Consider the following 24,094-nt stretch of genomic DNA (forward strand, 5'->3'; position numbering starts at 1 on the left):
ATGAACGATACCCACGCACCCATTATTCCTGTCACGCCCCATCGAATCACACCATCCCTCCACCTCCTCCGGTTGAATTGCAGGCGAGCGTGCGTTTGACATTGCGACATCGTTCGGTGACGCGTTTGCTGCGTTCAAGGAGGAGGTCGCAAAGACAGGTGCGCTCGTGATCCTTTGGTGAAGCATCCTTGCAATGCTGCTGTGGAGGCGACCATGCTTGCTTTCATCGATTGCGCTCATGCACGTGTACGCGTGCACTTGCGCGCGCACATTCACACATCTGTTCCCTCACTCACTCACTCACTCACTCACTCACTCACTCACACACACACTGACACACTCACACTCACTCACATACTCACTCACTCACTCACTCACTCACTCACTCACTCACTCACTCACTCACTCACTCACTCACTCACTCACTCACTCACTCACTCACTCACAACACACGCACACGTACTCACCCCTGTCCCCTGGCCTCCCAGGCGGCAATCCGTTCCAGCCGGTTGGGGAGCGTGAGGCGCCGCCAGGAGCGCTGTTCAAGAAGCAGGTTCACCGCGTGGACCTTCGGCCTGTCAAGGCCATTGGCGCCGGCCAGTTTGGGCAGGTGTACCTTGCGTGGCAGACGGTTGCTGATGGGCAGGGCGAGGATGGTGGAAACATGGTCCGGCGCGCCGTCAAGATGCTTCGTGGTGGCGCCTCCAATGACGACAAGGAGGAGTTTATCAAGGAGGCGACCATCATGCTTGACCTTGAACACGACAACCTCGTCACGGTGCGCATTTCAATTAACGTAGCGTATGAACCAGTGTGATGGTTGGACTTATCATAGTTGGACTCGCTTGCGCACGCGTCCACATGTCGAGCCCAAGTGCTTTCGCTTTGGTGTTGTTTCCTTCGCGTGCGCATGTCAATCAAACATGTTTCTCTTCTTGTCCCGCCTTCTCCTCACACTGACACGCCCGTGCGCTGTTCACTCACGCACACAAATCTCAACCACCAACTCGTCTTCCCCATCATCACCGCCACCACCATCATGGTCGTGTTCAGCTGATTGGGGTTGCGATGCAGCAGCGGCCGTGGCTGATGGTCCTGGAGTTTCTTGAGTATGGCGACTTGCGTAATGTCCTCAAGGGCTGCGCAGCCAAGGACATCACCCTCTCCTACAACGAACAGCTCTCCTTCGCCCTCCAGGTGTGTGCGTATGTGTGTATATGTGTGTATGTGAGCGAGAGAGCGAGAGAGACAAGCACTCCGTGTCTGCCTCTCTCTTCCTCTCCCACTTTGCAAGTGGCTGGCGGTCTTCAGCCTTTCAGCAGTACATCTGTGACATTGCTCATCGTAAGAGTCTGGCATGTGTGTGTGTGTGTGCAACAGATTGCCAAGGGCATGGAGCACATTGCATCCCTGAACATGGTGCACATGGATCTTGCCGCTCGCAACTGCCTCGTCCACCACGGCAACCTCATCAAGGTGATTGCTGTTGCAGCGGCTATTATTGTTGGTGGCGTTGTTGTTGTTGGTGGTGGTGGTGGTGGTGGTGTTCCTGCTGCTGCTGTTCAACTGACCTATTCGTTGCTGCTGTTTGACGCAACTGGATCCGATGACAGCGTTGCTCACACACCATGATACTGACACCACTGCACCCTTTTGTCTTGCTGCGTCTCGATGACGTTTAGGTCGCCGACTTTGGCCTGACGCGCCGCCTTCCTGAAGGTTCCGACCACTGGCAGTCACAAACGGTCATGAAGCTTCCCGTCAAGTGGTGCTCCATTGAGGCCCTGGACGACCGCATTTTCTCCCAAGGCAGCGACGTCTGGGCCTTTGGCGTCGTCATGTGGGAAATCGCAAGGTTTGTGTGTGTGTGTGTGTGTGTGTGTGTGTGTGTGTGTGTGTGTGTGTGTGTGTGTGTGTGTGTCCTCTCTCTCTCTCTCTAGTTCCCTCTCGCTCTTTGTGTTGGAGTGACCCTTGTTAGTCCTCACTTTGTCAGGGTTATGATGTTCCGTCTTGCAGTTTTTCGCTTCCTTTTGCGTTTGCGGTTGTGCTCGTCCTTGATCTTTTGCATGCATGCATGTTGCTTGGCTCTCTTTCGCGCTGCTGTCTCCCTGGCTTGACTCGCTCATTCACTCGCTGCTTTCCTGTCTTGTTTCTCGTTTTGCGTGTTTGCGTTTCGTAGTCCTCTTTCGCGTTCTGTGCCGTGTCTCATTTTGCGTTTAGAAGCTTTTGTTGTTGGTCGTTCAACAATTACACGATCTGGTTTCATTTCCAGCGCACGAAGCCGCAAGTAACAAAATGGGCAGCAGGACCACACGTGCACACCCCCTATGCAAGTTTCTCACCCAATCACCCAATCACCCACTCACCCAATCACGCACTCGCTCACACACACGCACACGCACACACGCACACACACACACAAACACAACAACCACAACAAAGCTGTTCGACTTACTTCAGTTGGCCATGGTTTGCAGCTTGTATCCCTGCTGCAACCCGGCGACGCCTTGCAGCGGCATCTCCTGCAATTGCGTCAGGGCGCGTTTAAGTGGTTGAGCAGTGACGACGTCACAACGAAGCTGCCTGTCGTACCACCTGTCCTTCAGCAACCCAAACTCCTCAAGTTTCTTCAACGCATCCTCCACATCAAAGGTTGCGCGCGCCCGAAACGTTTCAAGCAGCCATTCCTCGACCAAAATACTCAATCCTTTCGCAGACAGCGGGCCAGGTGTTGTCACCAGGAAGAAATAAGCGAGCAGCAGCTCTGCATACTCTTCCTCCTGTGATGATGGGATACGTGAGAGGACAGGCAGGAGGTGGTGGTGTTTAAGTTGTTGTTGTTGTTTAATGTAAGTTGTTGTTGGTTTTAAGTTGTTGTTGTTGTTGTTGTTGTTGTTGTTGTTGTTGTTGTTGTTGTTGTTGTTGTTGTTGTTGTTGTTGTTGTTGTTGTTGTTGTTGTTGTGTGAGTGTGTGTTGTTGTGTGTGTGTGTGTGTGTGTGTGTGTGTGTGTGTGTGTGTGTGTGTGTGTGTGTGTATGAGGGAGTCAGGGCTAGGGGAAATGGCTTGGGAGAGTGTTGTGGCTGCAGATCATAATAACCGCACACACGCAACACAGCACAGCACAATCGAACGCACAGTAGCGCGGTCGACGAGAAGGGCGAGGGCGCTGCGATTGTCGCTGATGTTGTTGGTGTACAGCAGCTGCGTGTGTTTGGCCGTGTACGCGTTCCTGTTGTTGCGCAGACCTGTCCAGTACTGCAACAACGCCACACCCGCAGCCGCTAGCACGACAGCAAGACTCTTGCTCAGCACGCCCATAGTGAGGGCGCTGTTGCTAAAGAGGCGGTATGCGCTGGTCATACCCACCATGGCCACGGATGAGTACAGGAAGTACTTGTCAAAGTCCGACATTTCAATTCGGATATTTGGGAGGAGCAGCTCGAGGCGGTCGTCCTCGATGTCCTTGAAGAGTTTTACGTGCAATGCATTGGTTGGGTCGCGATACGTCAGCAGCACGCGCTGGTACACGTGCTTGGGGCCCTCAGTAGGCTGGCCCCGCAGCCGCTGCAGCAGCGTCGTTGCCCGTCGGTGCCATGTGCGCTCGGCCGCGTACGTCGTCCCACGCGTCCACACGCGAATGTCCCGGAACGCAGACTGTATGTGTGTGTGTGTGTGTGTGTGTGTGTGTGTGCGCGCGCACGTGTGTGTATGTTGTGTTGTGTGTGTGTGTGTGTGTGTGTGTGTGTATGTTGTGTTGTGTGTGTGCGTGTGTGTGCGTGTGTGTGTGTGTGTGTGTGGAGATGACATTTGTGAGCGTGTGTGTGTAGATGACATTTGTGTGCGTGTGCGAATGCGTGTGCCACAGGTAAAACCAACCAGCGATATTGGAAGCACGCTCAATAGGGCCAGTGAACAGTGTCGATGTGCGTACCGGATCTGCGGACACCTTCACGCCCTCTGCGGTGACCTTCTGTTGCACCTCCGCCGCCAACCGTGCTGTCGGCAAACATGGAGCACAGGAAGCATGAGCACGTACACACACGCAAGTATGCGTACAGGCATGCGAACGGTGAATACACACGCACTCAAGACGCACACACACATACAGACGCGCGCACACGCATCCACACATACAGACGCACACACACACACACGCATACACATACAGACGCACACAGACACACACACACATACAGACGCACGCACAGCACGCACACACACACACACGCACGCACACGCACGCACACACAAACACACACGCACACGAACGACCGAACGCACAACGCACTCGTGGGGAGACGATCAAAGTTGGCGTTGTCGACAATCTTGGAGAAGAGAGACATGAAGCGCTGGTAGTCGTGGAGGGCGTCTTTCGCGGTGGTGGCGCGTGGCAGTGACTTGATGTCCTTGTCCGGGTCCAACGGGTTGTACATGCATTTGAGGTCCTGCCAGACACCGAGCATGCGAGCATGCATGGCCGTGCTGAGCAGCTGTGCAAACACGGGGAATTGTTGTCGCCCCTCGGTGACGGTGAGCATGCGGGAATCGCTGGTCAGCGCTTGGATCAGCTGCTGCTGGTTCAGTGCCAGGTGCCTGTCTGCCTCCTCCTTCCAGGATCCTTTTCCCATGGCCTTGACCAGTGCCGCCATTGGTCGACGCTGCTGCTGCCACTGCACGCGATGGCAGCTGCATTGCTCCACTCTTGCTGTTGTCACTGCCGTTGTTGGTGCTGTTGTGGTTGATTGTGTGGGTAATGTTTGCGAAGTCCGTGTCCGCAGCGACGACGACAGCGAGGACGACATGGCTCTCGCTTGGTGCTGCTGCTGCTTTGCCTTTCTTGTTGCCGTCCTCATCCGCACTGCTACACCCCTTCTCCCCACAAAGGCAGCCACCACCCTTGCACTGACTTGCTCCACCATCCCACTTCCCCTGCTCAGCACCGCCTGCGTTGTCATCGTCATCATCGCCAGCATCAAGCGGCGTTGGCGTCACTGACAATTCACGTATATCTTCATGGTATTTTCGTCAACTCGTCTCTGCACAACAACAACGACGTGCACACACCCACACCCACACGCACACACACGTTCCACAACGCTGTCGCTGCTGCAAGCAACGAGACAAGCAAGCAAGCAAGCGCTTTCTTTGCATCCACAGCTGCCCCTCACTTGTGACGTTGCTGCGCAGGTTCCTGCGTCGATTACGGCAATCCTTCAACTTGCGTGAGTGGGAGCGCGTGGTGGTATGTGACGTGTCAGCAAGCGACCGAGCGAGAGAGCAAGCGAGCAAGCAAGCGGTTCCCGATTGCGTCAACGTGCGTTGCTTAGCTTCTTCCGTTCATTCATCTGTTCATTCGTTCACATAAACGTGCGCGCTCACCGCTGTTGTTGAACTCGTGTTCGCATTGCTTGCCCAGCTCCAGCTCTCTTGTTTGCAGTTGCGGTTATTAGCCGAGTGGCCTTGATCTTTGGCCTTCCCCGACCCGGAGACGCACACCAACTCTTCATCTCAAACGCGTGGCTGCGTGTTTGAGGCCTTGTTCACCTCCGTGTGTGACACCGTTTGCGCACCGCAGGGCCTATGGCTGGTGCCAAGAAAGGAACCATTTTGCTCGCCGAGGGATCCACCAAAGTCATTCGCTGGAAGCTTCCTACACGTCGTGCATCCCGCTAAGAGCGTCGTGAGTGTGTTTGTGTGTGTGTGTGTGTTGTGTGTTTGTGTGTGTTTGTGTGTGTTTATGTGTTTATGTGTTTGTTTTTGTGTTGGTGTGTGTGTGTGTGTTTGTGTGTGTTTATGTGTTTATGTGTTTGTTTTTGTGTGTGTGTGTGTCTGCCTCTAGTTCTGCTCACAACATTGACACACGTGTGTGCGCCCCCATCTCACAGGCGAGCAACAATGGCTTCCTTGAACGCTTTGTCGTCAGCTCTGCTCCGCACCTCCCGCAGAGCTTTGTACGTTTGTGTGTGTGTGTGTGTGTGTGTGTGTGTGTGTGTGTGTGTGTGTGTGTGTGTGTGTGTGTGTGTGTGTGTGTGTGTGTGTGCGTGCGTGTGTGCGTGTGTGTTGTGAGTGGTGATGTTATTGGTCTTTTGAATTGCACACCCCTCACGCACGTGCCCGCAACAACGGTGCCCTTTGTCAGCCATGCTGTGAAGGCTGTCGTTGGTTCGTGTGACAATGTTGTGAAGGTCACATGGAGCGACGGCGTGGAAACACAGCACAATGCCACCTGGCTTCGCCACAACTGCGCATGCCCAGACTGTGTCCAGCGACACAGGTGTGACAGCAGCACTCTGTGTGTGTGTGTGTGTGTGCCTGTGCCTGTGTGTGTGTGTGTGTGTGTGTGTGTGTGTGCCTATGTGTGTCTGTGTGTGTCTGTGTGCTTGCCCTGAGCCTCTCCGCCCAGCCGGCTCGTCACCGCCACCACCACCACCGCCGCCGCCACCACCTCCATAGTGGGCAGCGCTTGCTGATGAGTCAGGATCTCAAGATTGTCAACAAAGTTACCCCGCTCGCCATCGAAGACAGTCAGTCACAGCACCCACACCCCCACCTGATGTGTATCTGTGTGTTTGTGTGTGTGTGTCTGTGTGTGTCTGTGTATCTGTGTGTGTCTGTGTATCTGTGTGTGTCTGTGTATCTGTGTGTGTCTGTGTGTCTGTGTGCCTGTGCGATTTTGATGTCGCACGCCCTCATCTCTCGCCCGCATTTCTCATTCCCACGCAACACACACGTGCACACACACACACACGTTTACACATCACACTGCCCGTTGCAGCGTGTCTGCGGGCTGCATGTGACGGACACGTGAGCATGACGCCTCTCCACTGCCTGCGCACCGCCCCCCTCGCCACCCCAACAAACGACGCAACAACACCACCACCCTCTGCTGATGCTGCCAACAATGCCAGTGCCACCGCTGCTGCCGGGAGGAAGAAGCGCGTGCACGAGTACAGTGACGTGCTTGCAGACGAGAATGCGCTGTTTGCGTGGTTGAACGACCTCGGCCAGACCGGATATGCCGTCATATCCGGTGCTGCTGGCAACACGGACGCAGTCGTCAACCTCGCAAACACAATCTCCCACCCGCAGGTCTGTGTGTGTGTGTGTCGTGTGTGTGTGCGTGTGTCGTGTGTGTGTGTGTGTGTGTGTCTGTCCGTGTGTCTGTCCGTGTGTGTCTGTGTTTTCTTGTGCTGTTTTGACACGCGTGTCTGTCAAAAGTCCCCACCACCTCCTTCTCCCACCGCCCACCACCCAACCAATGCACACGTTTCGGTGCACAGCCAACCATCTACGGGACGACGTTTGACGTGGTGGCGACGGATGCGCCCATCAACATCGCCTACAGCACGGCCCAGCTCGAACTTCACCAGGACATCGTCTACTACGAATCCCCGCCAGGTCCGCACCCCCGCCCCCCAACACAAACAATGCCTGCTTTCCTCTCTGGCTCTGTGTGTGTGTGTGTGTGTGTGTGTGTGTCTGTGTGTCTGTGTCTTCGTGTGTGTGTATGTGTGTGTGTGTGTGTTTGTGTCTGTGTCTGTATCTTTTCCTTTCTGTTCTCGTCTTTTGTTCGCCTCCCTGCCTGCCATTTTTCCCTTTGGTTCCTCACCCCGCTCCACTCGCACCACACACCACTGCTTCATCCCATTTCGCCTGCAAAACGGACACGGCCGCATCAGGGCTGCAGTTCCTGCACGCTCTGCAGTTTGACGACACGGTCGCTGGCGGCGAGTCTGTGCTGATGGATGCGTTTGCGGTTGCCTCCCGCTTCCGCGACCTGCACCCGGCCCACTTTGACGTCCTCACCCGCGTCCCAATGCGGTTCCAGAAGGTGTGTGCACACACGTGTGCGCGTGGCGGTAGTGAGGAGATGGACGTGCGCAAGCAAGTAGCTGCCTTCCATACCAATCTGTATCACTCACTCACTCACACACACACACACAGACACACACACACACACATCGCTCTGTGTCATTAACAACGCGCTCACCTTTTCTTTCTTTCCCACCCTCCATTCCAAACACCACCCACAACACCATGTCATGTGCAGGTGCACTATGAGCGCGAGCTGCCTGTGCACATTGCGTCGCTCAAACCCATTATCCGCCTAGACCACAATGGCGAGATAGTGGAGGTGACGTGGAGCCCTCCCTTTGAAGGCCCGCTGCCCAACACGCTGCCCGTCGACCAGGTCTCTGCCTTCTACGAGGCATATGTTGCCTTTGCGCAGTGCATCCACGCCTGGGACGACCTGCATGTCGAGCGCCGGCTGCACACGGGGGACGTGCTCACCTTCAACAACAGGCGCATGCTGCATGGTCGCCGCGCCTTTGACCTCCGCACCCACGGCCACCGCCACCTCAAGGTGTGTGTGTGTGTGTGTGTGTGTGTGTGTGTGTGTGTGTGTGTGTGTGTGTGTGTGTGTGTGGGCAACTGTGTGTGTGTGTGGGCAACTGTGTGTGGGCAACTGTGTATGTGCCACTGCGTGCCTGTATCGTTGTTGTTGTTGTTGTTCGAGGGCCTCCCTGTTGCCTCCTCCCACCCCACTCCACTCTAATTGTGTCTCCCTTCTGTGCTCACTCACCGCCAACCACCCACCAACTACCCTGGTTCATCTCGTCATTGCGCAAGGGGGTGTATGTGAACATCAACGAGTTTGCCAGCCGCCTCAACTTCCTGTGCATCAAGCGCAACGTCGCCCCGCCCGCGTTCTACGGCGACGGCCAGATGAACGTCATCTGATCCGCTTGGCGCGCCAGCGCAACACATACAAAGTGGCTTTGTGTGTCCGTTGCTTTCTCTCCGTCTTCTTTGCTGATTTTCCTCCCACCACACACGCAAACATACACACGCACACATACACACGCACGCATACACACACGCATTCGTTGTCTCTTGCACCTTCGCCTTCACCTCCTCGTCCTTTGTTCCTACGTTCGCCAGAGCGTGGTAGCATGCCTGCTCTCGCTCAATAATTGCCCCTGCATGACGCCTTGCCACCACCACCACCATGCCAGAAAATGGAGGCGGCTGGCAACCAAACCACACTACCAAACAACAAACGTGACAGCGAGCCAGCCAACACACACCATCACTCCCCAGCAGCATCCACGCATCACAACACACACACACACACACACACACACACACACACACACACACACACACACACACACACACACACACACACACACACACACACATGCTGTTCCCTTTGACTGCGCGCGTGTTCATTTACTTTGGTGGTCAGACACTGCAATACAACAAACGAAGCTGACAGATGCTTACATTATGGAACCACTCACATGCAAATATGTGCTGATGGGAGCATAACAACATTGCAAGGAAGCAACAAGGGACAAAGGCGGGGGGGGTGTAGGCAGGTAATGTAAGAAGGCAGCACGACGGAACAAGCTAGTGTGTTGATGCCGTGTGAAATATGTTGTTATCACAAACAACTGTCAACATGTGGTACGTGTTCAAACAACTGGCACCACGCAAAAAAGTACGGACAAAGCAAGAAGGGGGCGCATATCAGGTTGAAGAAGGGATGGGGAAGGTGACAAATGTGGCTGGGCTGCCAGGGGGTGGGGTTGTTGTTTTGCTTCGGTGTTCTTTGTGTGCTCTGTTACTCCTTCTCTTCTGCTTCCAGCATGCGTAGAGAAAGTCTGTTGTCGAAGAGCAGCAGGAGACGGTGGTGGTGGTGGTGGAGAGAAGTGAGCTCGGAAGAAGAGGCATGGTACACAAACAAAAGGATGCACGTAGCATGCAACGTGGACATGACGCAACAACCATTTGCGTACAAGAGCAGCCACACAACACAGGGGAAGTGCCACACCATGCCCCATCAAGTCACATTTTGTTACATCATGTTACATCAAATCACATCTTGTCGCATCACGTCACAGTGCATCACCTGAAGGGCCGCGAGCTGACGGGCGGCACCAGGGCGCCAAACGCGTAAAGCGGAAGTTTCTCCCGCTTTTCGAAACGAAGTGTCGGATACTCCCCATCGCGCGTCCGCAGGTCCTCAACTGCAGACACGCACGCACACGAACGTGTGTGTGTGTGTGATGGCGTTTGGTGTTGGTGGGATGAGGGTCAGACTCCGTGCAAAAGTGGGTGTCATCTACAAACAGTGAAAGATCACTGGTGCATGTGCACGAAACATGCACACATGCACACACACATGCACGCACATGCACACACATGCACACAGCATACCACACACAACACACTGCAAACGAACAAACAACAGCACATGCACGCACATGCACACATACACACATACACATACATACACACAGCACATGCGCACCCTGTGGCCAGAATGAGGAGAGGTGCGCTGCCGAGGGTTTGCGCCGGGCCCTGCTGCGCCCGTGCCGGCTGAGGGCAAGCTTGCGTTGGGCCTGCTCGTAGCCAAAGCGTGTGGTGTAGGCGCCAAACGCGTTGTTGCGCCTCTCAAGCGACTCCTGCTTGCCGTGCCGCCGTTGAAACCGCTCATCGCTCGTGTCCTGGGCATGTGGTGAACGTGGTTATGGTGATAAATGTGATGAGCGTGGAAGTGGTAAGGATGACTGTCGAAGCGGGTTCATGTGTCGAATGGCGACGGTCAGGCACGCAAACTAACAAATCTAGCGGCTTTGCACGAGACGCCACACACACGCACACACACACACACACATATGTATATATACACATACACCACACGGCACACACATACACCACACGACACACATATACACACATACACACACACATACACACGCACCTCGTCGCGCTTGCGCTCGTATTTCTTCCTGTCGCGGTCCGTGTCGTGCGGGTGCTCCTCGTGGTAGACGGGCATGCCCGTATTGGGATCAAGCACAGCACACTCAACAACAGGCGGCACGCGCACCGCTGGTAGTGATGATGATGATGATGATGATGATGATGATGATGATGATGATGATGATGATGAGGAGGAGGAGGAGGAGGAGGTGGTGGTGGTGGTGGTGGTGGTGGTGGTGGTGGTGGTGGTGGTGGAGGATGATCCGGGCACAAATGCGCGCGCAAACACACAAGCACGTCGCATACACATGTCGTGAGTAACAACAGGTATGTCGGTGACAATGGCTCATATGCACCGCAGCGCACAGGCGCATCGGCTCGCCCCACCCACCCACGTGCGCACACACTCACTGCAACACACATGCACAACAGCAAACCTCACCAGTCCTCGGCGGCTTGTCCTCTGCCTTGACGTGACCGTCACCCTCACCCTCGTCTTCACTCTCACCATCAACACCCTCACCACCATCACCATCACCACCACCATCACCAAAACCATCGCCATCATCGCCATCGTGTGTGGTGGCGGGCGGGCGAGCGATGGTCTCGTAGAGGCGCGTGGTGTACACGACATCGGGCTGCTTGCGTGGTCGCCCCTGCCGCCGAATCTCGGGCGCATTCGGGTGCGGCGGCGGCTCGAGCACAACCGGCTGAGGTGCTGACGACGCACGCGACACCAGCGCCAAGGACCGCTCCACGGGGGTCAGCTTGGCAAGCGCATCTTCTTCTTCCTCTTCTTCTTCTTCTTCTTCTTGTTCCTCTTCGGCTGCTTGTTGTTCCTCCTGCTGACTGTCATCTTCTTCCAACTCCTCTTCCTCTTCGCCCGCTTCCCGTTTGTGTGCGTGTCGAGCGCGTTTCCCCTTCATCTCACCGCTCTCCCGTGCACTTGCGCGCCGCTTTGCTTGCCCCTTCTTCTTCTTCAGCGCCTTCTTCATCTGTATCTTCTTACTCTTCTTCTTCTTCTTTTCTGCTTCTTTCTCGCCGTTCGTCGCTACTGCTCCTTCCTCCCCTTCTTCCTCTTCTTCCTCTTCTTCCCCTTCTTCCTCACGTTCAGCTTTGACCCCGCCGGCCTCCTCCTCATCACCACCGCCGCCATCAGCAGGTTGGCGTGCCTCCGCTTCCAGCTGCTGCTGCACACGCTCCAGCAGTGCTGGGTCGACCCGCGCAAGGTACTCGCTGTACTGCACGTTGCTGGCGCATATGCGGCACACTTGCAGAGACAGTCCGGCGACGGCTGCGTGTGTGGCCGTCACCTGGTCCGAGAGCGTCTGTGCATTGCCCACAGTCCACATCGCCTCCTCCCGCAGTGCACCGACCTCCCCCAGGGCCGACAGCGTGGCCGGTGTCGTCGGCAGCTTGCCGTGCACGCACACTTTGCTAGGACGATTCCTCTTTGCGGCTGCACCGCTTGGCTGTGTAGTCGCTGCTGGTGTAGACGTGGCAGCCTTGCCTTCGGCTGCTGCTGCTGCTGCTGCTGCTGCTGCTGCTGCTGTGGTCGATGCCGATGCTGCTGGTGACGCTGATGATGCTGGTGCTGCTGGTGGCGTTACTCCTGCTGCCGTCTTCCTGCCTCGGCTGCTGCGCCGCGTGCGCGCACTGGGCTCGGCCGAAGCGTGCATTGCGGGCTTCGTTGCAGCAGTAGTGGTGGCGTTAGTGGTGGCGTTAGTGGTGGCGTTAGTGGTGGCTGTGGCGGGCGACGAGCTGATGCCTGCTGCCGTGGCTGTGGTACGAGCAGCATTGGGAAGTGCCGTGCTGCCGCAAACGGCAATCGGTGTCATGGCGTGGCCCGCAGTGCCGCTTGCCACTGGCGGCGGTGCTGGCGACTGCAACAGCAGGTCCAGCAGCGCTGCCAGTTCGCCCGACCCTGGTCCCTGCCCAGCCTGTCCCGACAACTCCGACTGCGACTGCGACTGTGACTGCTGTGTGCGTGCGTTGACGTTGAGAAGGGCGGATGCGAGGGCGACCAGGCCCAGCTCCGCAGCAATACCCGTCATGTGCGCCGGCGCGTCAGGCATCAGAGCAGCAGCAACCGCGCCTGTATCTGAGGCGTCGCCATCTGTCGACATCACCCCGCGCTGTGACAGCTGTTGTGGCTGCTGTTGCTGCTGCTGTTGTGAGGGCTGCTGTTGCTGCTGCTGTTGTGAGGGCTGCTGTTGTGCTGGCATGTGTCGCTGTGCTGGTGCTGGTTGTTGTGCAATTGCTTGCTGTTGCTGTGGTGGTTGTGATGGCGCGTATGTGGAGGGAGGCATGGACGCTGGCGCAGTGCGTGGCGATGGCTGCAGGCGCGGTGGTGCTGCCGAATGTGCGGGCGGCGGCGCGCTGGGATGAGCGATGGAGGAAGTGGTAAGGGTGGGCACGCCAGCCATGGCAAATGCATGCTGAGGCTGTTGTGATTGCTGCTGTGGGTGCTGGTGGTGTTGCCGCTGTGCTTGGTGTTGTGGGTGCTGTTGATAGTGAGCATATTGTGCTTTCAGTTGTTGTTGCTGCTGCTGCTGTGGCTGGTAGACGGGCTGCGGTGCATATGGGGAGTAGTGATGTCGTTGTGGGAGCATGACTGTGGGCTGAGATGCTTGAGGAAGGGCCTGTTGTGGCTGATCGTGCTGGTACTGTTGCTGTTGATGCTGGTACTGTAGTTGCGGCGGCGGACAATGCTGGTGGGGTAGCACATGCGCGCGTGCACCTGCTGGGTGTTGATGATAGGTCGCGTTTGGTGGGTGTGCCATGGCAAGGCGCTGCTGTTGCTGCTGTTGCTGTTGTTGTTGCTGTTGCTGTTGTTGTTGTTGTTGTTGTTGTTGTTGCAGGTCGTGCTGCTGCTGGTGGCGTTGCATCTGCATGGTGCCCAGCAAGTGCTGCTGGGGCGGGGATCGCTGGGGATATGAGACGACAAGTGTGTCGTAGACGCTGCTGCGTGCTTGCTGTCGCGGTGAGGACGGAAACGACGTGGACGAGGAGGGTGGGGGTCCAGCAACTGCTGCTGCTGCTGTCGGTGATGCTGCTATTGTTGTCGACGGCGGCGCTGCTGCTTGTGGTGCTGTTGCGTGGGGTGGAGCATATGGTGCTGCTGCTGTCGAAGAGGATTGCGGCTGGGCGGTGGTGGTTGCATGAGCCGGGCTCACAGTCGCACCATCATCTGACACAACCACATAGGAAGAACGGGGAATGGAGAATCCGGAGTGCAGGGCAGGTGAAAGGAGTCAGAGATGAACAGCGAGCAGAGTGGAGTGCATGCATGCATGCAGTGATGGCTTGGGCGTTGCCTTTGTTGCTTTCATTGTCGAGTCGAGCGTCTAGCTCGGGGTTGAAATGCAAAGGGCAAACGAACAAAATTCACACACACACACATTCATTCACACACACACATACACACACATTCACTCACACATTCACCCACACACACACTCACACACACATTCACACACACATTCACACACACGTACCTTGAGGAATCATGCGGGGCTGATCTTGCTGAAGATGGCGTCCTTCCGCACCTTCTCCTTCTTCGGGTTGCGGGCCAGCTGAGAAGGGAGGTGCTGCAGCTGCGCACGTTGGGTGGAGGCGAGGGAAACAAAGAAGAGACGGGTACAGCAACAACCACGAACAGGCAGTGGCCATCATCGTGTGAGGCAGCAAAGCAAGTGTTCGACAGCACACCCACCACACTGGACGACTTGCCACCACAACAGCACTACAGGCACGCGTGACAAGGATCACAACAAAAGACACGGCCCCCACAACCACCACAACCACCACAACCACCACAACCACCACAACCACCACAACCACCACCACCATAAAAGCCACCAACAAAGCCACAACCATCATTCATTACCACAACGACGACCACAAACACAAACACAACAAACTGCACTCACATGTCAAGGCAGACGCCCACGTGGACAGCAGGCGCCAAACCGAGCGGTCGCCGTTCGCCGTCTTGCCGTCAAGCTCAAAATCCAGCGCCGTGAGGAGAGACTCGAGACAGACAAGAGCAAAGGATGCGACACGGTGGCCAGTGAGCCAGTGACAGCACGGATGATGTGATGAACGCTTGCTTTTCTTTGCTTGCTTGCTTGAGCTTTGCTTCACATCAACAAGGTCCGTGTTGTGGTGCAGTTCGCGGTGTTGATTTGCCTGCTTCTCGATTGATGTGAGTGTGGTTTTATTATTTTTTCTTTGTGTGTGGATTGGGCCCGTTGCATGCAACGAGGCACACGAAATATAGTGGAAGTTTTACGAAGAATAGTATTTGACCCTGGAGCCAGGGTTTGTTCTCTGCCTTTTTTCCCAACACACACGCGTGAGGTTGACTTCGACGACCAGCCACCAACCCTCTCCCCACCACACACACGAGACGCAAAGATGGTGCAACAGCAGCGCTTCCTCAAGGAGAAGAAGGTGAGCCGGCACGAGCTTGTGTGCTCAGCATGCGCGTCTATGTTTGTGTCAGTCTGTGGTTGACTGTCTGTGGATGGGTGTCTGTGGATGGGTGTCTGTGGATGGGTGTCTGTGGATGGGTGTGCATAAAGGATGATGGGGGTGGTTGGTTGGCTGCTGCGGAAGAGTGCCCCGTCTTGTGCTGCGAAAGTCTTCGATGACACGGGCAAGCAGTGGCCATCAACGTGCCCAGTACCGCCTTGTGCGACAACAGCAATCGAGTGGGCGATGGCACGAGGCGAGATGTAGAAAAGATACGTTCACTTGGAAAGATGACGAACTGCGGCTGCCACGTAACTTGGTGATGATGACGGTGATGATTGCTGCTGCGCCGAAGAAGGGGGCCTTGTGCTCTCCCTCCTCACTCACCACCACAACAACGACGGCAGTTTGTTTCGAGATGCGCAGATGACAGCCTTGCCTTGCGACACAGACCAGAGAAAGAGACCGATGCAAGAGGGATGGAGAAACGTGGGTGGTGCTGGCGTCAGGCTTACGCTAGCGATGTGTATGCACACAGCTTGTGTGTTCTTTGCACGCCGATCCACTCCCCTCACCACACACACACACACACTCTCTCTCTCTCTCGTGTTCTTTGCTCCACCTCCCATCTTCCCCTCCTTTCTCTGTTGGTTGCACTGATGTGCAGGTCGTGCTCATCCTGAGCGGCCGCTACGCTGGCAAGAAGGCAGCTATTGTCAGCCACTCTGATGAGGGGTAAGCACCAAACACGCACAGTTCGTGGGATGGCATGGTGTGCTGCGTTGTTGTGTGGATGCGGTGCGGTGCTGCAGTTGTGCTTTGTCATTGGTCGTCGAGCAACAACGTTTGGCACACTTGAGCTCACATTGTGGCCCTTGCTTTGTCTCGCCTCTGTCTTTGGGTGTGGCTTGTCATGAAACGCAGTGACAAGAAGCACAAGTTCGGCCACTGCCTCGTGGTTGGCCTTGAGAAGCCTCCTCGCAAGATCACAAAGGACATGGGTGTGAAGAAGCGCGCCAAGCGCAGCCGCATGGTGCCTTTTGTCAAGGTCATCAACACCAACCACATCATGCCCACCCGCTACTCCCTCAACCTCAAGTTCAACAAGGACGTTGTCAGCAAGGAAGCCCTCAAGAACCCCGTACGTGTGTGTGTGTGTGTGTGTGTGTGTGTGTGTGTGGTAGCAAACGCGTTGGTTGCCGCGCTAGTGTGGGTTTTGTTTTGTAGCTGCGTGCTTTTGCGCCCTGTTCTTTGGGTGCCTCACCTGCTGTGGCTGTGTGCTTTGACTTTGCCTTGTGTGTGCTACGTCAGGTGAAGAAGGCCGCTGCACGCAAGGAGGTGAAGAAGCAGCTGTCCCGACAGTAAGTAGCAAACACCCATCAGCACCACCACATGCCTGCGAAGTAGGGGGTGCGATGGATGATGGATGGGTGGGTGGTGCAGGTCTTGTTGTTGTGGCCCGTTGCACATTCACACACGCACACGCGCGCACGCATAAGCTCATCTCGCGCCTGCTGCTTGCTGTGTGTTGCCACTGCCTTGTTGACAGCTTCAAGAAGGGCGAGAACACATGGTTCTTCTCCAAGCTCCGCTTCTAAGCACCTGGCTGGGGTGGAAAAGTCCTTTATGCGCCGTGTTGTTTCTCGTCTCCCTCGCTTCCTTTCATCTTGCCTTTGTCTGAGTGTGGTTGAATGAAAGGGACCCGGTACCTCCAACGCGCAACTCACATCAAGCAAAGCAAACACACAGCAACAAGTGGTGCGTGGGGTGTGGGTGTGCAGAACGCAGATGGTATGAGAGCAGAAGCCAGCTGTTGTGGGGTGTGTTACTTTGCGCAATTCATTCACACACAAACACACAACGACAGCAAAGCAAACAACAACAAACAAAACAGTGGACCAGCAAGCAAGTCATGGCGGTGAAGGTTGTTGTTCTTGGCGCTGGTGGGCTTGTTGGGGCGCGGCTGTGCGATCGCCTGGCCCAGCTGGAGACGCTGCATGTGTCGCCAACGGAGACGCAGCCCATTGGCAAGATTGTGCTGTTCGATGTGCGGGAACCCAGCGCCGTTGCAGAGGCCACCCGCGCTGATGCCCGCGTCCACGTCGTGCTTGGCGATCTCACAGACAAGGCCGCCATGCAAAAGGTGCTTGATCCAGAGGACTTCTCCCACGTCACCGCCATCCACCTTGCTGCGCTGCTCTCTGGCTACGCGGAGGAGAACTTTGATCTCGGCCTCAAGATCAACCTCTTTGGCAGCATCAACGTCATGGAGTGCGTGCGCGAGCTCAAGGACAAGCTGGGCAAGCCACAGGTCTACGTGTACGTCAGCACGGACTACGTTGCCTGCTTCAACGAGTACAACCGCACCCACCCGGTGACGGAGGAGTCGTTCCGCCTCTCCCCCGTCTCCTATGGCGTGCAGAAGGCGTGCGTGGAGCTCCTCCTCTGCGACTACACGCGCAAGGGCTTCATCGACGGGCGGGTTGGCCGCCTGAGCGCCGTCATCGGTCGCCCGGGCTGGTCAAACTCCATCTCCTACCCATACACCGGCATCTTCACCCAGACCCTTGAGGGCAAGGACTACGACGTGCCCCTTCCCATGGACGTGCGTTTGCTGCATGCGTTTGTCTGCCTGTGTGTGTGTGTGTGTGTGTGTGTGTCTGCATGCGTTTGTCTGCCTGTGTGTGTGTGTGTGTGTGTGTCTGCCTGTGTGTGTGTGTGTGTGTGTGTGTGTGTGTGTGTGCGTGCGTGTGTGCGTGTGTGCGTGTGTGTGCGTGTGTGTGTGTGTGTGTGTATGTGTGTGTGTGTGTATGTGTGTGTGTGTGTATGTGTGTGTGTGTGGGTGTGTGTGTGTGGGTGTGGCTGGGTGTGGGTGTGGCTGGGTGTGGGTGTGGGTCTTCTCTCTGTCTCCGTCTATGTGCCTCTCTGTGTGTCTGCCTGTGTGCGCATTGGTGTTTGCCCAAGCTTCTGCTTGTCTCACTGTGTTCGAATGAGCTGTCTGCATACTTACGCCCTGCGTTACCTTGCCCTTCTTCCTTGGTCGTCTCCACTCACGTTACCACTGCTTTCGGACACACCACGGCCAACCATCAACGGACGACCGCGGCAGGTTCCATACCCGTGCTCGAGCCTGAACACGGACGTCCTGTGCCTCATCGACCTTGCTGGCAAGGTGGACGGGGAGGAGATGGGCCACAACCGCGTGGTGCAGCTGCCAGCCAAGTCCTTCACGCTGCAGATGATCTGGGACGCGGCGCAGGAAGTGGCCAAGGAGGAAGGCATTGCCATTGGCGCCATCAAGCAGGTGCAGAGCGACAGTGGCTCCACCACCGTCAAGGAGATCAACGTGTGCCCCGAGGTGGACTGCAGCAAGGCCGCTTCCCTTGGCCTGCCCACCGACGTCGACCTCAAGGACATTGTTCGCGACTACGTCCACACATACATCAAGAAGTAGTTCACAACCATGCCTGCAGGCAGGTTACATTTACGCCTGTGCATGTCATATGGGCGTGTCTCTGTGTGAACGTCCGCGCATGAATACCTATGCGTGTGTGTGTGTCTGTGTGTCTGTGTGTGTGTGTATGTCTGTGTGTGTCTGTGTGTCTGTGTGTATGTGTGTGTCTGTGTGTATGTGTGTGACAACCCGTTTGCTGTGCCTTGAGTTACAGCTGTCACGCTGTCACATCCACGCCACTTGCCCTTGACGTTGATCAGTACAAGCAAACCATCCCTGAGCATTGAGTCATTTACGCTGCTGCATACGTGTGAGGCAAATGCAGACAGACCCATCAGAGAAACGAGCAAGTAAGAACGCGCAATTCACATGCATGATGACATCCGGTATGATACAAAAAACGTGATCGAGTATGAACAAGCATCAGAAACGCAGGGCACCAGCAGCTGCGCATCTCAGCGTATGTACAGCACATTAGACGAAGGAAGCGACAACGAGGACGAGGAGGACGGGCGGGGTGGTGGGAAACAGTAACGAGAACAGGACCGACGGGGAGAACCGCACTGCGAGGGTTGTGCCAGCCGTATGGTCAAGACCACAGCGTATGTACAGAGACAAGACAACAACACAAAGAGGAAGGCAGAAACGAGGTGGCAAGGATTGGAGCGAGGGGTGAGGCACGCAGCACCAGCGCCACATCCAATGGAAGCGAAGAGTGTGCGGGTGCACGTGCATGCGTGTGCACGAGCATGTGCGCATGTGGTTTGTGGTGTTGAAGCGGGGAAAGTGAAGAAAGTGAGGGACAATCAGCGTCGATTGGAAGATGTACGCGCTTTCGCCAGCCTCTTCTTCTCCGTTTGGTTCTGTGCAGGTACATTGCGACCATACAGAGCGAGTGCATTTGATGTGAGTCGGCGAGGGAGTGGGTACATGTGCGAGGGAGTGAAGAAACAAAGAAGGGCAAAAGGGATGGATTGTAGCGTTGAAGCGACATCAACAGAAGACGCCATCAGTGTAGTGTGTGTCTGTGTGTGTGTGTGTGTGTGTCTGTGTCTGTGTCTGTCTGTGTGTGTGTGTGTGTGTCTTACCGCACGAATGAGTCGTTTCAGGCGATCATCTAGTGGATCCATCTGTGATGAAAAAGGGCGTGCAGCAACGAGGAGCAAGGGTGACTTGATGGGCAACTGCAGAAGGTGCACCTCAAACACAAGAACGCAAATCAAATGCTTGCATGCAAGCACGCATGAATGCAAGCAAGCAAGAGTGTAAGCAAGAGGGTGTGCAGTCGTCGCTTCACCACAAATTCGCACCTGCTGTGAGGTCTGAAGCTGTTCGATGACCTCATGCAGTCGATCTGCACGTGTGTGTGTGTGTATGTGTGTGCAAAGGCAAACATGAGCGGTGATGTGACCATTGACAGATAACAACATTCAGATACCATTTTCACCTCGCATCACCAGCGATCGTGCTTGCAGGCACGCGCTTCATCGGAAAACACTTGAAGACCAAAGTATCCGCACATAGATACAAGCGCATAGATACAAGCGCACGCGCATACACGCACCAATTTCGTCCCGGAGAGACTCGGCCTCCTCTCGCATCGCCTGTCACAAGGAAGTGAGCACGAGCAAACATTTTCGTGTGCATGTACAAGCAATCATGAGTGAGCGGAGTGAGCGGAGTGAGTGGAGTGAATCAAGTGAGAAATTACTCTTCAGCTTCGGTGTTGTGTGTGTGTGTTGAACTAAAAGAAAACTGGGGTGTGGCGGCTTGCACATTCGCAGAGTACACACGTGCATCTGCATGGATGTGCGGCGAAGACAAGTTGTCGACAGCACACACAGCACACCTTCAAGTCCTGGGCGTGTTTCTTTGCAGCGGTGCTCTTGTCGAGTTTGTGCTTCTGCTGCAACGCAGCTGTAGCTTGCTTCTCTTTGCTCAGCTCGGCCTGCCAACAATGGTGCAAGTCAAATGCGTGCATGAGATGCTGTCTCCTGCATGCAAGCCGCTCAACGAAACCGCAACATCAATTCCACCAACACAACGGACGCAGTAGCACAGCAACACGTCACCTCACGCACACACTCACACACATACACACACGCGCACACATACACGCACGTGGAACAACAAGCACACTTGCATACACACTTATACATGCACATGCACACACACATAGAAACTCAACCCCACAAGCAAAGAAAGCCCGTCACACCTCTGCCTTGGCGAGCTTCTCCTTTGTTGTCGTCAGCTCTGTCTTGAGGGACGCCACCTCAGCACGCAGGCGCTTGTTGGCTGCAGTCAACTTGTCGCGCTCGCCGGCAGCTTCCTGTGGAGTAGAGTGGACGTGCATTGTGAGGGAATTTCGGGGGGGGGACAAGGGCGTCTGCGTCAACGTGCAGTCACACTGTGCAATGATGTCATTACATCAAAGCGAGCACGCTTGCCAGCACCTGTGCGCTGCGTACAGCGCCGCACAAGCTTTGAATTTGCCGCAAACACCAAGTCACCACACAAACACACATACACACACATACACACACATACACACACATACACACATACACACACACACCTCGCTGGTCTTGAGTGCATCCTGTTGCTGCTGCAACTGCTCCTTCAGCTGTGCAATCTCCTTTCGCTTCGCCGTCACCTCCTTTGTGGAGGCCTTGAGCTTGTCCTCCACGTCCCGCGCATTGCTCTCGTGCGTCTGCACATGCACAGCAGCAGTGCCGTGGTGTTGGTGTTGTGGTGAACGGAGTGAACGCAAGCGCCGAGGGACGGGGGTGGCGCAGAGCACAGCACGCAGGCAAGCACTGACAAGGCATGCACATGGTGTGGAGGGACATGCATGCATGCATGTGTGCACGCACGGCGCGGGTGGGATGTCTTACGGATGCTGAGAGCTGTGCTTCGCCGTACTGTTGGTTGAGTGTCTCCATTTTGGCCTCAAGCGTGCGAATGGTCTCCTGCAGTGAATACGTGACCTGTTCGCCCTGTGCCACTGCATCTGCCGTCGCCTTTGTACAGTGTGTGTGTGTGTGTGTGTGTGTGTAAGAGAGAGAGAGAGAGAGAGTGTGTGTGTGTGTGTGTGTGTGTGTGTAGTGTGTGTGTGTGTGTGTGTGTGTGTGTGTGTGTGTGTGTGTGTGTGTGTGTGTGTGTGTGTGTGTAAGAGTGTGTGTCAAGTGTGTGTGTAAGAGCGTGTGTGAAGGGGAAGAAGCAGATCGGGGGCAACGTGCTGAGCAACATAGAGTGCAGCGTGTTGAACCACATCGGGCACATCGTGTCACTGCTAGTCAAGGCAAACATATGCCAGCCGTGGGAACGTACCTGCAGCTCTGCTGTCTTCTGGCGAAGCTGTCCGGCGAACGAGTCTCGCTCCGAGGCAATGCCTTTCAGCTGGCTCTAAAATACAACGTCATGGTCGGTCGCCGGTGTGAGTGGCTGCTGCATCAGCACTGCGGCCTGTCTGAGAGCGCTCGGGGAAAAGAACGACTCATCCTCGCCAGTGCTATTATACACACACGCACAACACACACACACACACACACACGTGTCATGCACACTCCTACACACACGCACACACACACACACGCACACACACACGCACACGCACACACACACACACACATTGCTTGTACCACCTACAAACTGACTGTGAGGGTGTCGACGTCCTGTTGAAGGTCACACATGGTCTTCGTTGCCATGTCTCTCTCCGCAGCATGCTGCTGCTGCATTTCCTCGAGCTTCTCCTGCCCTGCACGCGCACATGACAGACATACACGTCGTGTTGTGGCACGTGTGAGCGTGGACAGCGTTCACACTCGCATGCCCGCTGACTGGCTGTACCCATCACCTCACACTCACAACTGCATGACCTTCTACTAAATGTTGGATTCATACATTGCTTGCTGGCGTCAACAAACTGTGCTTGGAAGGACGTGTGCGCATCATCCAGCTGTTGTATGTCGCCAGAGTACAGCCATTCGTTAGCCTGGCGAGTGAGCCACCATGAACACGAATGCACACCAGGGCAATGCAATGCACAGCGACACAGCAACACGCAACACAGCAATGCACAGCAATGCACAGCAATGCACAGCAATGCACAGCAATGCACAGCAATGCACAGCAATGCACAGCAATGCACGACGTACATGTAGATCATGGACGTACCTGCTTGTGGAGATCGGCAATCCAATCGTCTGTGGAGCGCACCAGCTTTGCGAGGACGGAGTCTGGATGAGGGTTGCTGGCGGGCGCTGTTGACCCGCTGCCTTCGTTCATCTTCTTTGCCTTGGACGGGGTGATGGGTGGCAGGACCACGCGACTCGAGCGGTGGCTCGACGACGGTCGTCGTGCGCTGGAACTACGAGACGACGACAAAGGCCTGCCCCCGCTCGTGCTGCCGCTGGTGGCGCTTGCGTGTGGCTCCTGCTGTTGTTGTGGCTGTGGCTGCTGTTGCTGTTGTTGCGGTTGTGGCTGCTGCTGCTGCTGTTGTGGTTGCGGTCGTTGTGGTTGGACTTGAGACATGGGCGCTGTTGCTGGTCGGGGATGGTGATGAAAATGGACAAACGTGTGTCACGCGTCGCGCGTGCGAGCATGCGAGCGTGCGTGACGGCGGTCTTGCGTACGTGAGGGTGTTGAACGCTTCAGCTCGATCGTTTGGCGTCCTGTTTGCTCGCCTCGCCTTGCTTTGTTTTGCCTTGCCCCTCTTTCTTCGTTCGTCGGATGGAAAAGGGTAGGACGCCCCTGGGTGGCACGAACAATCAAGCAACAAGGGAGTGACGTGTGTCTGCTGGTGTGTTAACACAAGCGTGTGTTGTGTGTGTGTATGTGTGTATGTGTGTGTGCGAGAGTGTGTGTTGTTTTGTTGTTGCGTCGCGAAGGTGTGTCATCAATCAACGACTGATTTTGGGTGTGACACATGACAAAAGTCATGTCATCATGCATGTGTGATTGTTTGAAGATATGCGCGCGTGTGTGTTTCGTGTGTGTGTGTGTGTGTGTGTGTGTGTGTGTGTGTGTGTGTGTGTGTTTTGTGTGTGTGATCTTGTGTCATCCAGACAGGTCATCAAAACAGGACACAGCACGCAATGCATGCCAAGCAAGCAAGCGATCGATGTGTGTGGAAGCACAAAAGCACCCATCATGTGTCATGACACACACACATGCACCCCCCCCCCGCTTCCTTTCATGTGTGGCATCTCGGTCGATTGTATGCGATCGTTTGATGAAAGGGGCCCGTGCAGGCGCATGTGACAGAGCTAGTCGAGAAGAGGAGAGAGAGAGAGAGAGAAAGGAAGCGCGCGCACGAGAGAGATAGAGAGATAACGGGAACACACACACACACGCACGCACACACGCACGCACACGCACGCACACACACGCACG

At 55.6% G+C, this 24,094-nt stretch overlaps 7 protein-coding genes across 7 annotated transcripts in view; 4 read left to right on the forward strand and 3 right to left on the reverse strand.

Moving 5' to 3' along the window:
- PTSG_07140 (TK/HMTK protein kinase) overlaps positions 1-2,291 on the forward strand; it is a gene marked incomplete at both ends in the record, with an annotated part of 4,958 nt that extends 2,667 nt beyond the window's left edge. Inside the window, 6 exons of the mRNA XM_004992500.1 lie at positions 84-158; positions 489-778; positions 1,054-1,197; positions 1,381-1,476; positions 1,683-1,855; positions 2,273-2,291. Of these exons, the coding sequence (XP_004992557.1) occupies positions 84-158; positions 489-778; positions 1,054-1,197; positions 1,381-1,476; positions 1,683-1,855; positions 2,273-2,291 (797 nt within the window). The remainder of the gene's footprint in view (positions 1-83; positions 159-488; positions 779-1,053; positions 1,198-1,380; positions 1,477-1,682; positions 1,856-2,272) is intronic.
- On the reverse strand, positions 2,202-5,014 carry PTSG_07141 (uncharacterized protein). The gene is made up of 4 exons (XM_004992501.1): positions 4,289-5,014; positions 3,932-3,996; positions 3,136-3,654; positions 2,202-2,780 (listed from the first exon to the last, which is right to left on the reverse strand). The coding sequence occupies exons 1-4, from the start codon at positions 4,971-4,973 to the stop codon at positions 2,457-2,459; spliced, it is 1,593 nt and encodes a 530-aa protein (XP_004992558.1). The 5' UTR covers positions 4,974-5,014; the 3' UTR covers positions 2,202-2,456.
- A 9-nt stretch (positions 5,015-5,023) lies between these two features.
- On the forward strand, positions 5,024-8,960 carry PTSG_07142 (uncharacterized protein). Its single transcript, XM_004992502.1, has 10 exons — positions 5,024-5,222; positions 5,417-5,680; positions 5,886-5,951; positions 6,140-6,274; positions 6,454-6,524; positions 6,776-7,089; positions 7,281-7,398; positions 7,680-7,831; positions 8,051-8,365; positions 8,632-8,960. The coding sequence occupies exons 3-10, from the start codon at positions 5,896-5,898 to the stop codon at positions 8,740-8,742; spliced, it is 1,272 nt and encodes a 423-aa protein (XP_004992559.1). The 5' UTR covers positions 5,024-5,222; positions 5,417-5,680; positions 5,886-5,895; the 3' UTR covers positions 8,743-8,960.
- Positions 8,961-9,628: 668 nt separating this feature from the next.
- PTSG_07143 (uncharacterized protein) lies at positions 9,629-14,978 on the reverse strand (the record flags this gene model as incomplete). The annotated part of the gene is made up of 7 exons (XM_004992503.1): positions 14,703-14,978; positions 14,268-14,366; positions 11,213-13,960; positions 10,772-10,899; positions 10,319-10,514; positions 9,917-10,034; positions 9,629-9,668 (listed from the first exon to the last, which is right to left on the reverse strand). Exons 2-7 carry the CDS (start codon positions 14,278-14,280, stop codon positions 9,629-9,631), a joined length of 3,243 nt encoding a protein of 1,080 aa, XP_004992560.1. The 5' UTR covers positions 14,281-14,366; positions 14,703-14,978.
- Positions 14,979-15,075: 97 nt separating this feature from the next.
- On the forward strand, positions 15,076-17,014 carry PTSG_07144 (60S ribosomal protein RL27). Its single transcript, XM_004992504.1, has 5 exons — positions 15,076-15,225; positions 15,914-15,981; positions 16,171-16,387; positions 16,558-16,607; positions 16,796-17,014. Exons 1-5 carry the CDS (start codon positions 15,190-15,192, stop codon positions 16,842-16,844), a joined length of 420 nt encoding a protein of 139 aa, XP_004992561.1. The 5' UTR covers positions 15,076-15,189; the 3' UTR covers positions 16,845-17,014.
- Positions 17,015-17,102: 88 nt separating this feature from the next.
- Positions 17,103-18,700, forward strand: PTSG_07145 (nucleoside-diphosphate-sugar epimerase; the record flags this gene model as incomplete). Its single annotated transcript, XM_004992505.1, has 2 exons — positions 17,103-17,851; positions 18,356-18,700. Exons 1-2 carry the CDS (start codon positions 17,159-17,161, stop codon positions 18,698-18,700), a joined length of 1,038 nt encoding a protein of 345 aa, XP_004992562.1. The 5' UTR covers positions 17,103-17,158.
- Positions 18,701-18,977: 277 nt separating this feature from the next.
- On the reverse strand, positions 18,978-23,680 carry PTSG_12536 (uncharacterized protein). The gene is made up of 12 exons (XM_004992506.1): positions 22,877-23,680; positions 22,604-22,658; positions 22,357-22,457; positions 22,031-22,105; positions 21,595-21,720; positions 21,276-21,410; positions 20,916-21,029; positions 20,550-20,648; positions 20,265-20,304; positions 20,011-20,054; positions 19,789-19,830; positions 18,978-19,563 (listed from the first exon to the last, which is right to left on the reverse strand). The coding sequence occupies exons 1-12, from the start codon at positions 23,231-23,233 to the stop codon at positions 19,507-19,509; spliced, it is 1,245 nt and encodes a 414-aa protein (XP_004992563.1). The 5' UTR covers positions 23,234-23,680; the 3' UTR covers positions 18,978-19,506.
- Positions 23,681-24,094: the final 414 nt, after the last annotated feature.

The sequence above is a fragment of the Salpingoeca rosetta genome (assembly GCF_000188695.1).
Source record: "Salpingoeca rosetta unplaced genomic scaffold supercont1.16, whole genome shotgun sequence".
Taxonomy (NCBI): Eukaryota; class Choanoflagellata; order Craspedida; family Salpingoecidae; genus Salpingoeca; species Salpingoeca rosetta.